At 39.9% G+C, this 12,077-nt stretch overlaps 1 protein-coding gene across 2 annotated transcripts; it reads right to left on the bottom strand.

Moving 5' to 3' along the window:
- On the bottom strand, positions 1,473–9,081 carry LOC8078209 (protein ROOT HAIR DEFECTIVE 3). Of its 2 annotated transcripts, none has more exons than XM_002455782.2 (23): positions 8,925–9,081; positions 7,882–8,036; positions 7,726–7,792; positions 7,513–7,615; positions 7,011–7,081; positions 6,859–6,922; positions 6,675–6,740; positions 6,496–6,543; positions 6,350–6,412; positions 6,208–6,264; positions 5,959–6,117; positions 5,815–5,883; positions 5,643–5,734; positions 5,271–5,349; positions 4,393–4,555; positions 3,672–3,796; positions 3,339–3,601; positions 3,173–3,269; positions 2,917–3,078; positions 2,699–2,803; positions 2,420–2,514; positions 2,235–2,331; positions 1,473–2,148 (listed from the first exon to the last, which is right to left on the bottom strand). In XM_002455782.2, the coding sequence occupies exons 2-23, from the start codon at positions 8,027–8,029 to the stop codon at positions 1,915–1,917; spliced, it is 2,427 nt and encodes an 808-aa protein (XP_002455827.1). In that variant the 5' UTR covers positions 8,030–8,036; positions 8,925–9,081; the 3' UTR covers positions 1,473–1,914. The 2 variants fall into 2 exon arrangements, with proteins under 2 accessions (XP_002455827.1, XP_021312400.1); XM_021456725.1 differs by having other exon boundaries at positions 1,680–2,148; positions 7,882–8,031; positions 8,925–9,055.

Raw genomic sequence — 12,077 nt, 5'->3', positions numbered from 1 at the left:
ACTATTCTTCTAAATCGATTACATTTTTTACTTTGTTGAACCTAGAATATTGTCTCTACTTAACAAAAGAAAATATTTATTTTTATCTTTATAAGATAAATATTCATTAATAAAATTTTATCTAAATATATCCATGTGTGATCTTGTTTTAAAGGATTTGTTATAAAAAATTTAATGGTGCAATCGAAATTTAATTTATATCTTCGGTTTAAGAGTTATGACTTTTTTTAATTCGATAAAATAATTTTGCATGCATGAGTGAGTGGGGCCTGAGTTGATGAGATAGCCTATCATGGCATAGTAAAAAGGGAGTTGTGGCTTCACCATGGATGTGGTAGATGGGTCCTCTTCATAATTTTTAGTTGTAGAGATTTTTATCTATATTTAATGTTCTATACATACGCCGCAAGATTTGATGTGACAGAAAATCTTAATTTTTTTGCAAAACTTTTTAGGAACTCAACAAAGCCTCAAGGATATACTGTATTGTACGTCTGTACCTGACGTCCCAACCCCTGAAAATAGTATTGATATATAAAAAACTAAATAATTATATTATGAAAATATTAATAATATTTATGTCATTCTAATAACTATTAGTATTTTAAATCAAACTTTATATTATTTGATCTAGCATTGTTATAGAATTGTAATTTTTTTTTAGGGCGGAGCATGTACTGTTTGATTGGACGCCGTGCTGACCGTGGTATTTTGTTGTACATGTAATAAACCTAGGAAAAGGAAAGCAGTTCCTTGTGCGCGTGGTGTACCGTACTTTCTGTGAATTTCAGCCAACCAGAAAAGAGGTGTCGTAAGCCAAAATCATTTTCAGCAGCGACTGGGTCCAGACGAAACATTTCTGGAATCATTTTCTTGGTCATTTTCCCCAAAAGCAGACATGTACATCTTTTCTAACAGCGTCGGCAGACCTTTACCGTGTCTGGTAAAAAGGTTGAAGCTTGCAACACGGCCTCCTTTGCCGCATTAGAGCGCTCCTAATGCTAAAAATTATATGTAGTTTCTATATCTATTAATTTTTATAGACACTATATATATATATAGAAATTATATATAGAAACTATGATCTCAATGGATATTTTCTATAGAATATTTTTTTATCCAATCACATCCATTCTCTCTTCATTCTTAGCCAATCATATCACTTCATATCTTAGATTTTGTGTAGATATGATTTCTAACTTAGACCCAGTTTCTATGATTTTTGCTCTCTCTTCAATAACTCTCTTGCCACATCAGCAAAATATTTAAATGACACTGCAATTAATATCTATAAAAATCACGATGGTTTCTGCATTAGAAGTGCTCTTAAAAAAAACTACAAGGTGACGGCACACAACCATCATGTCTGCCTGTCAAAAATGCTGACAATCTGCACCAGATGAGGCTCGACCGCTCGACTACAAATCGATTCCAAACACGCATCAAAACTACCGAATAGGGACAATCAGAACGGCTCGCAAACTCACACGTTCCTCTCTGTATTATTCCAGAACACGAATACTACTCCATCGCAATATGATGGCAGTTTAAAGACATTTACATGCTTCTCGCGACTATGCAACCCACTGCCCACTGTAGCAGTGTAGAATGCACTGCTACGCTCCACAGACTGCCAGATCTTCTATACAACCATCATATATCATGTATTCATGTTACAGAAACCAAAAAAAAAATGAAACAAGTTATTCTAAAATGCTCTTACAAACAAACCCCCAGCCCAAAAATTCCTTAAATAATAGTGATGGGCAGTGCCATCTCATCACCTTGCATCAGTTTGGGAAGGGCAAGCTTACAAAAACTGCAACGCACCTCAATCTTCCTATGTTCTCGAGGCACCCTGTTTTCCTCAACTGCTAGAGTGGGTATCCAGCCAAAAGCTAAAGATCACTCAAATCATTGCGCCACCGGGCTTGAATATTCGGGTCCAATCTCCGAAGTCGTTACGCTGGATGACCCTGCCGATGTCACATTGCTGTATGAACCGTTCCTGGTGGATTTTGGTTGGAGCTCCAGCTCTCTTTGCCTGTCTGGGGCTGCTGCAGGTTCTTGACCAGCGTCGGCTAATCTCTTCAAGATGTTCATTACAGTGGGAACAAATTTCGTCGACAGTGAAAGGATGGCAGGAAGCTGTGTGACAGAGCAAGCATAAAGAAGTTGATTAGACAATATTCAGGTGGCTAACGCGTGCAACAAAAGGTGGTTTGAATACTCACAAATCCGTGTTGGAATTCCCTGCCAATTTCTGACTGCACCCAAATGGCTTTTCCAACAAGATAAATCACAAATATGGCAAACAGGTAAAGCGGATTCCTGTTATTCAAGTGAAAAAGTTAGCATAGTCAAGAGCGATAAATCCACTATTGACATGCATGTATGCTTCTGCAGACAAAAGAAATACCTCAGTAATGTCATAAACTCGTTGAATCCAAGGATAGCCATTGCAGCAAGTGCCCATGGAGGCGGCAGCCAGTTGTTGTTCCTCTTATTTGCTTCCTGGTCAAGGCAACAGTAATGTTTAGCAGATAGATCTTCTCAAACAGTTATATATTTAAGGGGACCATTCCCAGTTCCCAAAAAAAATCAAAAGTAATACACAAAATAGAGGGAGTTTGAGATGACATCCACAAAGTTCAATTGGACATATCAGTTAACTGGTGGAATGGAAATGTGGAGATACCTGAGCAGCTATGGCTTGAGTGACTGTATATTCAGTTTCAGCTTTGAACTGCCTCCACAAATTTTTACACTGCACAGGGGTAATTAAAGTCTTCTCCTCGGCAACCTGCTCATGAATGGCATCTCCTCAGCAAAACATATGTTTAAGTGATGAGTAAAAACTGGGTGTTCCTTCAGCAAAGGAACATAAATTTGGCATGTAAAATACAGCATTGTTACCGTTTCCCATGAGCTGGAGGCAAGTGGATCAGAAATTTGGATACTCCTATCTGTAGTCCCAGGTTTTTTGGTGTCAACAAGAGCAAGGGAGAGAGTGTTCTCAATGTTATCACCATCTTCCTCCAACCGAATTGCAGCCATTGTAGAAAGCAACTTCATGGACTGCAGCAAAATGGGAGAATGAATATGCTTCAGTTCCTAAGACAATTCCTTGCTGTTTCATATATATAATACTAAATATTAGCATTCGACATACGGCTGAACGAGCGGTTTTTGTTATAGCTTTTATGTCCTCCTTTCCTGTCCAAACCCTGGGCATAGAGTCAGCATCTCGGCTGAACAGTGTTGAGAACCTGTAAATTTGTTTCAGTTTAGTCTGCACAGAAGATATATACGAGTTGTTGATATGGAGCACAGCTCACCTGTCCTTCATGCGGATCAAAACCCTTCCAGCTTCTTCTTTTGCCTTTGACTCAACAACACTCCTTCCATGCTTCTCCAGCTTCACAAGCAGCTCTTTCTCACTTGCTTCATCGAGTTCAAAAGCTGACACAGCAGATTCAAGACCTGAAACAGCAGTTTTTGTCTCGCGTTGAAGAAGCTTTCTAATAGCTGGCCACGTATCTTCACTGGCTGAATCTAGAAGAGATTCAACTGGTTCCGCCAGAGCTTTGGTAAGTTGTGCCTGAAATAACATATCTAAGGTTAGACAAGGATTCTCTTGTGCTGTGTCATGACACAAACCTGGGACCAACCTCATATTTGGCACAAAGTTCAGATAATTTAGTAGCTCGAACTGAAGCTATATGAGCCTCAATGTCACGTCTAAGCTTATCCTTCACTTTTGAGGTGTCCCAATTCACTTGTTGAATAGCAGCATCTGTCAAAGAATATATGCACACATCTGATAAGACATACATTTATGTGAAAAAGGGAGGGTGCAAACTGGCAAATAGCATCCTTCATTCCTTTGGAAGGAGAGTTTTAGACAAAAGCTTGAGCATAGAAATAACCAACAAATAGTCTCAATTGATGTTTTAGGAAGCTGAAACGCCAACAGCAAATCTGTATTGTTTCATTGTATGTAAGTCTGTTTACAGCCCATTTCAGACTCAGCTGGCTGGTACAGTTACCAGAACCAGAAATGTACCAGTCTTTTTGAAGAATTTTTTGACAGAGTTGATCATACTTGAACAGTGAACACCACTAATGACCAAATTAATTTCATAATTGGCGGTAGGAAAATATTCAGTAACAAGTGCTGGAACAAATATCACTTCTAGGTAGTCTGCTAGCCTAGGAAGGTGCACTGCTAGATTATACAAACCGGTTTCCACTTCTATTCTAGTTCTAGATTAATGTTTCCAACCTACCCCAGAGTTGACTGACTGTCAATGAACATAAGTATGTTTTCTACTGAAGTGGAGCACTACCAAAATAAGAAACAAGTAAAGATTAACAATCCTGAAAACATACCTTCAGATCCTTTTTCAAACTTCTCCAAGAAAGTTTGACTACAATTGCGAGCTGCAACAGCAAATCCCTCCTTTTCTAGGGCCTTGTCAAAGGACTCCTTAAATGCTTCTAAAGTTCTAGTCCGTAAGTGACCTAGAAGAGATTGATAGGCAGGATTGACAAGCTACAAAGACGAGGAAGGCATTTGTGTAAATAAAATGTTTGTAAGCAGCACAATAAAAATACATCAAAATGCAACAAAAAAAATCAGGCTGCAAAATTGGAAACATGTAAGCAAATATATATTAAAGAATCATGGCAGCAAAATGAATATACAAAATACGTAGTGGGTACTAATTTAGATAAAAAGTTCCCACTCTTCCACTAACCAGTTACAAAACATGTACTCAGGAAATGTACATCAATATTTGTTCCCCAGATTTAATTCCAGATTTATAGTTTCATTTATGACAACGGGCAGATACATGAGTCACACCATAAATACCTACGCTAACTCTTGAACTCAGTTTATAAGTGTATGTTGATTTGGACACATGTCATTGAGAAGTTTAAACTTTGGCTACAACATCTGAACAATAACCGAGATTGACCAAATAAAAGTAATATGAATATGTTCATCATCAAAAAGATACTCTCATCACACATTATTTTTATAATGTTCACCAGCTTATAGTGCTAGTAGCAGCCAGAGTAACCCCATGAAGATAATTCACATCCAAAACGACATACATTCATACGAAGATAGAGTATATATTTGTACGTGAGAATTTCAGAGATAAGAATAAATGAAGCAGGTGTGGAGAAGTACAGTTTATTTCAAAATTCATACAATGGATCAAATGTTCTTAAGATACAATAGTTCAAAAGTATCATCGAACCTGTAAGAGTTTAGACTCAAGTTGTTGTCTTTTAGAGCTTCTGACACCTTCATCAAAATAAATAGCCTCCATGTCATACCTGTAACCAAAGAAGAACAAAATCATCATAAAAGGAACGAATCTTTTTTTCCAGATACCTTCAATATTATGCCAAGAATTGAGCATGTATATCTCATAAGTCATCTACAACAAATGGATAGTCTCCACTCTGCTGTTTTGCAGTAATTAGTTGGCTCCAAGAGTTCTATAAAGGCAACTGGGACTTTATTTATCTTCAATAGATTTGTAACAAGTCAAAAACATCATCTAAATCATGGGGATTCCATGACCAAAAAGATAACAGAGTACTCATAAGACAACCAATAAACTCACTCTGATAAACATCTATCAAGAAGGCTGCTGAGCTTCTTCCCAAATCCAGGAACAAAGTCATGTTGAACAGCCTCCTCAAATTGTTGCCATTCCTTCACACAAAAATCATATAGAATCAGTTCTTGAAGGAATCTATGATCCACAAATCATGTGTGGTATGTATTATAATCACCTCATCAGCTGTAAAACTGGCAACTTTCTCATTACCAATTTCCTCACAACGTACAGTAGCCACCATAACCTGAAGTGAAGCATAAAAAAAGTCAACATACATTATGTTGGCAGCTTAAGTTGGAAAACAATGGATGGTACTCACTTTATGAGCAGGCAGATCAAGGTCTTTGTTCTCCTTAATGACTTTCCAAAATTCCTGGGAACTAAATGAGAAACCTGAAGCTGGGACAACACCACGACGATCCCCAGCAAGTCCGCCAGGAGCAATAGAATGCTGAAACCTATCTCTTAAATCAGAAACCTACAGAAAGAATTGTTTACAATTAGACATAATCCTAGCAAAATCTGCAATGAGCAACCTTTTCATAATTTGCATTTCATAAACACCAACCTGCTGTTTGAATAACTCTTCTTTTTCTTCATAACTCGACAGTGCCACAACTTGTACCTAGATGTGGAAAACAAATGCACTTTGTAGTGAACAACTTCAGTACAAAACATGTGTTGAAGAAAGGTTAAGTCATGATTTTTACATCGAAAAATTCACTAAGTGGAGTTTCTTTATGGGCATGGGGCTTTGGAACAGAATCCCATATCTGCAGCAAAAATGTAAACAGCTTATAGGCCACAGAAAAAACAAATGTCTCAAAAGAAAACAGGATATCAACTAAACACATACCTTCTGAATGTCTTCCCTTAGAATTGGTTCAAGATTTTCTAAGGGTGTCTGTCAGAAACCAAAAGGAGCCAATAGTCAGTATACAAGCAATTAAATGTGAAAAGGAAAGTAGAAATGCTGGCAGTTGTTCACATGTCTTAATTCTAAGCTGCCTAAACTGCAAAATAGCAAGTCCTTACCCTTGATTTGTCACGAATAACAAACAACAATGTTGTTTTGCGGGGACTGAACAACCTCATCATGACCTACACATATGAAAAAAAGAAAATCCCAAGGTAAACGCCTCAAATGCCAATTCACATCAAGCATAGACAAAATATAGTCAAAAAAGCTGCATCAAAATAATATTCATAAACAACTTGCCTGGAAAACAGTCTTCAAAAGAGGCTTGTTTGCAGCCTGTTCTCTGCCAATGTCATGGCACCACCTGTATAGGAAAACAAAAAGAATTGTTGAGTTGCACAAGGAATAATTGGTCCAACTCCATCCACAATCGCTTCACTAAACAAACTTACATATTAATCAACACAATGTCCGAAACGGCCAAAGCAAACAATGCACTTTGCTTCTCAAATGCTGTGTCATCCTGAAATATCATCATGTGTATGAATTATGCATCAGGAATTCAGGATATTGTGGAGTATTAGCTCCATAACACAAAATGTAATTTTGAGAAGAACCAGTTTCAGCAAAGTTCAGCTTATTACAAGATGAGATGAGGAAACAGCAGGCATCACATTATGAGGCTTACTGAACAAGAGAGTCCTTTGTACACTTGAAATCCGTAATAATTTAATAATCTTAAATCAATACAACAAGCTCCACTATACAAAGATGCCACAGCAAGGTTCAGGATGCACAAGATGCTTGGGGATGTCGAAAAAAACTTTGTTTCAGTTTTATTAAGAAAAAAGAGGTCTTAAGAACAAGTAGAATGAAGCATATGGTCTCTGTGACACTAGTAGCACATGTCAAAACCAAACCACATCCAAATTGGAGATATGCTAGTTTTATTACCTCTCCCCTCTCTCTTCCATCAGTTCCTTCCAAATCCATTACAAGGGTGCACGGTTCAATATTCTGGGCCTTCGCTAACCATATACCTTTGGTAGTCTGTGACCTGATGGTATCAAAAAATACTAAATTAGTTGAAGAGGAACAGGCTTCACCAGGGCGAAGAAGGTTTGTAATGAGAAATGGAAGAGAAATAAGAAGAGACTAGAAACATGCCTTCCTCTGAAGGCATCCATCTCCCTAAAATTGGTCCCAAAAAGATGATTCAAAAGTGTACTTTTCCCTACAAAAAATGAGGAACCATGGTGTAATCAGATAAAAGGAAGTATGCAGTGAACAGAATCAAAACAATGGAAAGGAGAGACCCCATACCACTACTCTGCGGGCCCATTATTGATACAACAGCATAGGAGAGCCCACATTCACCCAATCTGACATCCTTCATGAAGTTCTCCAATCCGGAGACGTTGAAGACCCCATCTCCATCAATTAGCTGTGTTGAGAAACACGCATCCCCCATTTCTGCTCTGCAGGATTCAAATGAACGAGTCATAAACCATCACATCCAAAATCAAAAAGGAAAAAAACCAAAGTAGAAGCAATATGATTGCCGCATTCGCCTTCCAGCATTTCCCCCAAAACAAAATTGAAAATGGTAGATTAGCGTGAGGCCTTAGTGAATAACATCAGCACAAGAAGAAATATATTGGACTTTTTAAGGACTATGCCATCAAGCTGTACTGCTGAATAATCAGGCGCTTTTCATACTGCAGAACCAAACAATTATTGGCAGATTCTTGTGTACACCGTATAAAAACCAACTCGATTGATCTATGTTTTGCGGCCCATGCCTCAGAATTCCGGTAGAGATCAGGAGCATTAAATGGGGGTAGAACCAGGAGAGCAGCAATGTTACTGTACAAAGTGTGCAAATTGATGGATGTCCGCGCTAACTACGCTTCTCCTAGGTCATCTACGGCTGAATACTGCAATTATTACTAGAGATCGCACAGGGTACACTATCAGCGGCGGGTTACCACGAGGGCATGGGGGCTCAGCTGAACCCCTCGAGAATATGGTCTTGGGGAAGGAAACTACTATTTTTTTTGGTTACTCCAAAGCGCACAAGCAAATCTGCAACAAGCCGAGCGATCCATCGTCATCCCAGGAAGGGAGATTTGGATTTCAGGGTTCACAGCGCGGAGAAGTTTCCGCAGGAAAAAAAAAACAAGCAAGCAAGCTAGGGCATCCTAGACAACAGAACCAGGAATCAGAGAAAGTTCCGGGCGGATCTCCACCCTCGCGCCGGCGGCGTCCAGGGAGACCTGCGGCAGGATAGATAGGCGCCAGGCGCGGGCGGGAGGAAGGAGAGAAATTTCAATCTGATTGGGGAACGAGGGAGAAAGGACACGGACCGTGTGGAGATGGTGCCGGGGCGCTCCCGCGGCGGCCGGTGTGGGGGGTCGGCGTCGGCGATGGCGGAGGTGGGGGGAAGGTGGAGGAAAGGGGGAGAGACCGGAGGTGCACGAAGGCGTGGGCGCTTTTATTGGGAAGTTGGGTGATTGTAATTTTCGAAAAGCAGAAGAGTATGGGTACACCGGTACCGTATAATCGTGTGTATACCGTACGTATACCAACTGTAGATTTATTTTAAAATAATGATTAAACTACCGGAAAAGCAAAGGCGGCGTGTAAATCAGAATATTTCGAAATTTCGATGTGGACGGCTTTGATGCGTCATGTTCTTGGGGCACGATCTGCGTTCTGTGTCGCTTGTGCAGGAGTATGATCTGGATCTGGAGCGATTTTTTTCTTTGTGTTTTAGGCCTTGTTAGTTTCTAAAAAAATTTACAAAATTTTTTAATTTCCCGTCACATCGAATCTTTAGACGCATGCATGAAGTATTAAATATAGACAAAAAGAAAAACTAATTGCAAAGTTTGGTCGGAATTGACGAGACCAATCTTTTGAGCCTAGTTAGTTTATGATTGGACAATATTTGTCAAATACAAACGAAAGTGTCACGGTGTCGATTTTCTAAAAAATTTTGAAACTAAACAAAGCCTAGAATTTATATTATGCCAAGCAGATTTGATTTTAAGATTCATCGGTCTCTGTCAAGTCTTACAGGAACAAAACACAAGAGAATGGCATATTGGCATGGAGGAATCGTACAGGTTTTCTGTGTTTTTCATCACCTAGCAGAAGATATCAAACCAGACCATAAGTGGTGATGTCACGTAACTTTAACATGGCCGAAGATAATAAGATTGAAAGAGGTCATAATAGTTAAAAAAAAGAGGTTACAATAAATTTTCAGAGTTATTACTTCTTTGAAGGTGCCTGCTATCTCGCATTTCCGTCAATCGACGCTACGGTCAATATTTTCCAGTAACAATGTTCCTCTTCCTAGACTTGGCTTCTAGAGATCCTCGAGAACCTTACAAAAAAGGAGGCGAGGGTGGCCGGACAAACATGTGGTGGTGGCAGCAGGTTGGGCGGCGGCAAGTGAAGTAGCAAGGAGCTGTTGAGTGGGCAGGGTAGGACTCATTCGGGTCGGAAGTGCCAGCGGCGGGACAATGGCTTGACAGAGTTCACGGGAATGGGATTAGGGGAGGGCAAGGTCGGCGGGGGGAGCTGCTGGCCAGGGCGGTGGGGGAGGTTGACGGCGAGAGTGGACTAGTGCAGACACGAGAAGGAAGAGAATAGTGTGCAAATTAGGATTAGGGGAGGGCGTGATCGGTGCAGCGACGGTGAGAGAGACGGATAAACCATAGCAAACTGTTTATGTAGTGCTACTCATTATCTTATGAAACTTGAACAATAGGTGAAAAGGGTCAGCCAACGGTTAACAACTATCCTCTGCCACTTAAATGAATGAACAACGGGGGCTTGTTATTTGTGTACTAAATAAAGATAGGGCAATGACGCAGCCAATTAGGAGTACCCCGTAACTATTTTTGTGCTTGTTATTTCCAATTAGGAGTAATAAAATATAGAGAAATGCATAAGCCACATCTGATGACATCATATACCAGTAAATTTATGTCCGGAAATATTTGGGACTGTTATGGCATACTGATGAGTTGAGAAAAATTGGCACTTGCCAAGTAGGGAGTGTTTGGTTTGCCCTGTTAAATGTTTGACACATGCATAGAGTACTAAGGCCAGTCTCAATGCATAGTTTCATGACACAGTTACCAAGACTATAAACTAGGTAACCGTGCCATATGAGTTTCATGGGGATGAAACTCCTCTCTCATCTGATGAAACTCATTCATTTAATGACACTGCCAAGTCAGCAATTTTGCTTATGTGGCACCCTATTTAATGTGCATGACACTCTCGTGAAATATGCATTGAGACTGGCCTAAATATAGATTATTTATGAAACTAAAAATACAGTTAGAGAGTAATTTGAGAGACAGATCCTAATTAATTCATGATTGGATACTAATTATCAAATAAGACGAAACTACAGTATGTGTTAAATTTTACCAACCAAACATCCTTAGGCCCTGTTTAGATTGCTGATAAAAATTTTTTTGATGTCACATCGAATGTGTCGGAAGGATGTCGGGAGGAGTTTTTAGAAACGAATAAAAAAACAAATTACATGCCGGTGATCAAAAATCAAATGAACCACAGGTACGACTAGACAGCTAAGATTACAGAAAATCCAGCGGCCCCTAACGTGAATGGAACTGGAAGGAACCATATACCGTATCCAGAACATGCACTGCACGTGGGTCCATATATATATACGTTATGTAACCATGGGCCTACCCAACAGTAAGTGTATGTGTATGTATGGGTAGGCGAGCGAACGGTGCGCCGAGGCGAGTCTTGGTGCCATAAAGTCCGGATTAAAAAAAGTGGGTGGCTAATTGTTGTGTGTCCCGTCCCGTTCCATGAGACTCGTTCCTCAAGTCGGGCCGCCGTCGAGGTCCAGTTGGTTGCCGAAAGGTGGGCGTCGATTCCAAAGCGGCCAGCCGCGACCCGGCGCCGCCCACGGACGTGGCACCGGCACGCGGCCCTGTGGCCTCTAGTTTTCGTTTTCCTTTTTCTCCGTCCCGTCTTTGCACTTTACACCCTGCTCTGGGCGCGCTATTTCAATATATGCACCGCCACCTTCTTTTTGTTTTTCCTTTTTCATCATCATATTATACTGTATAAATAATATACTGGGTCACCGTCTCCAAAATGCTCCAGCTGCCTATCGCATTTCCACGTGTTTTGCTAATATATAGTATAGATATACTACGTACGGTATAAAGCAGAGGAGATACGCGCCCGATATTTTTGGTTCACCAGCACGCATGACTCTTCTTTTCTATTCCCTCGCTAGCTAGCAGGGTCCATTTGATTTTATTTCCACATACGATTTCCTGCTATGCTTTCTTGTGCTTCCTCGTGTCACAGATATACACTTGTTTTGTTCCATAATATAAGCATTTTTATATTGTCCTTAGAATAGGTTGGAGCTTGTTTCAACACACTCATATCTACCTCAATCTAGGTTTTTTATAAATTAGAACAAAACTTAGTTTTATTTCCACTACTATAAA

The sequence above is a fragment of the Sorghum bicolor genome, chromosome 3, assembly GCF_000003195.3.
Source record: "Sorghum bicolor cultivar BTx623 chromosome 3, Sorghum_bicolor_NCBIv3, whole genome shotgun sequence".
In the NCBI taxonomy this organism is placed as follows: Eukaryota; Viridiplantae; Streptophyta; class Magnoliopsida; order Poales; family Poaceae; genus Sorghum; species Sorghum bicolor.
This window is presented reverse-complemented; position numbering and strand designations above follow the sequence as displayed.

Bases quoted from the DNA above. Each gene is read 5' to 3' on its own strand.
- LOC8078209 (XM_002455782.2), bottom strand. From the start codon at position 8,029: ATGGGGGATGCGTGTTTCTCAACACAGCTAATTGATGGAGATGGGGTC. The intron at 5,735-5,814 runs GTGATTATAATA...TTTTGTGTGAAG, and splicing joins CCAGTTTTACAGCTGATGAG to GAATGGCAACAATTTGAGGA. The intron at 3,602-3,671 runs GTTGGTCCCAGG...ATGTTATTTCAG, and splicing joins AACTTTGTGCCAAATATGAG to GCACAACTTACCAAAGCTCT.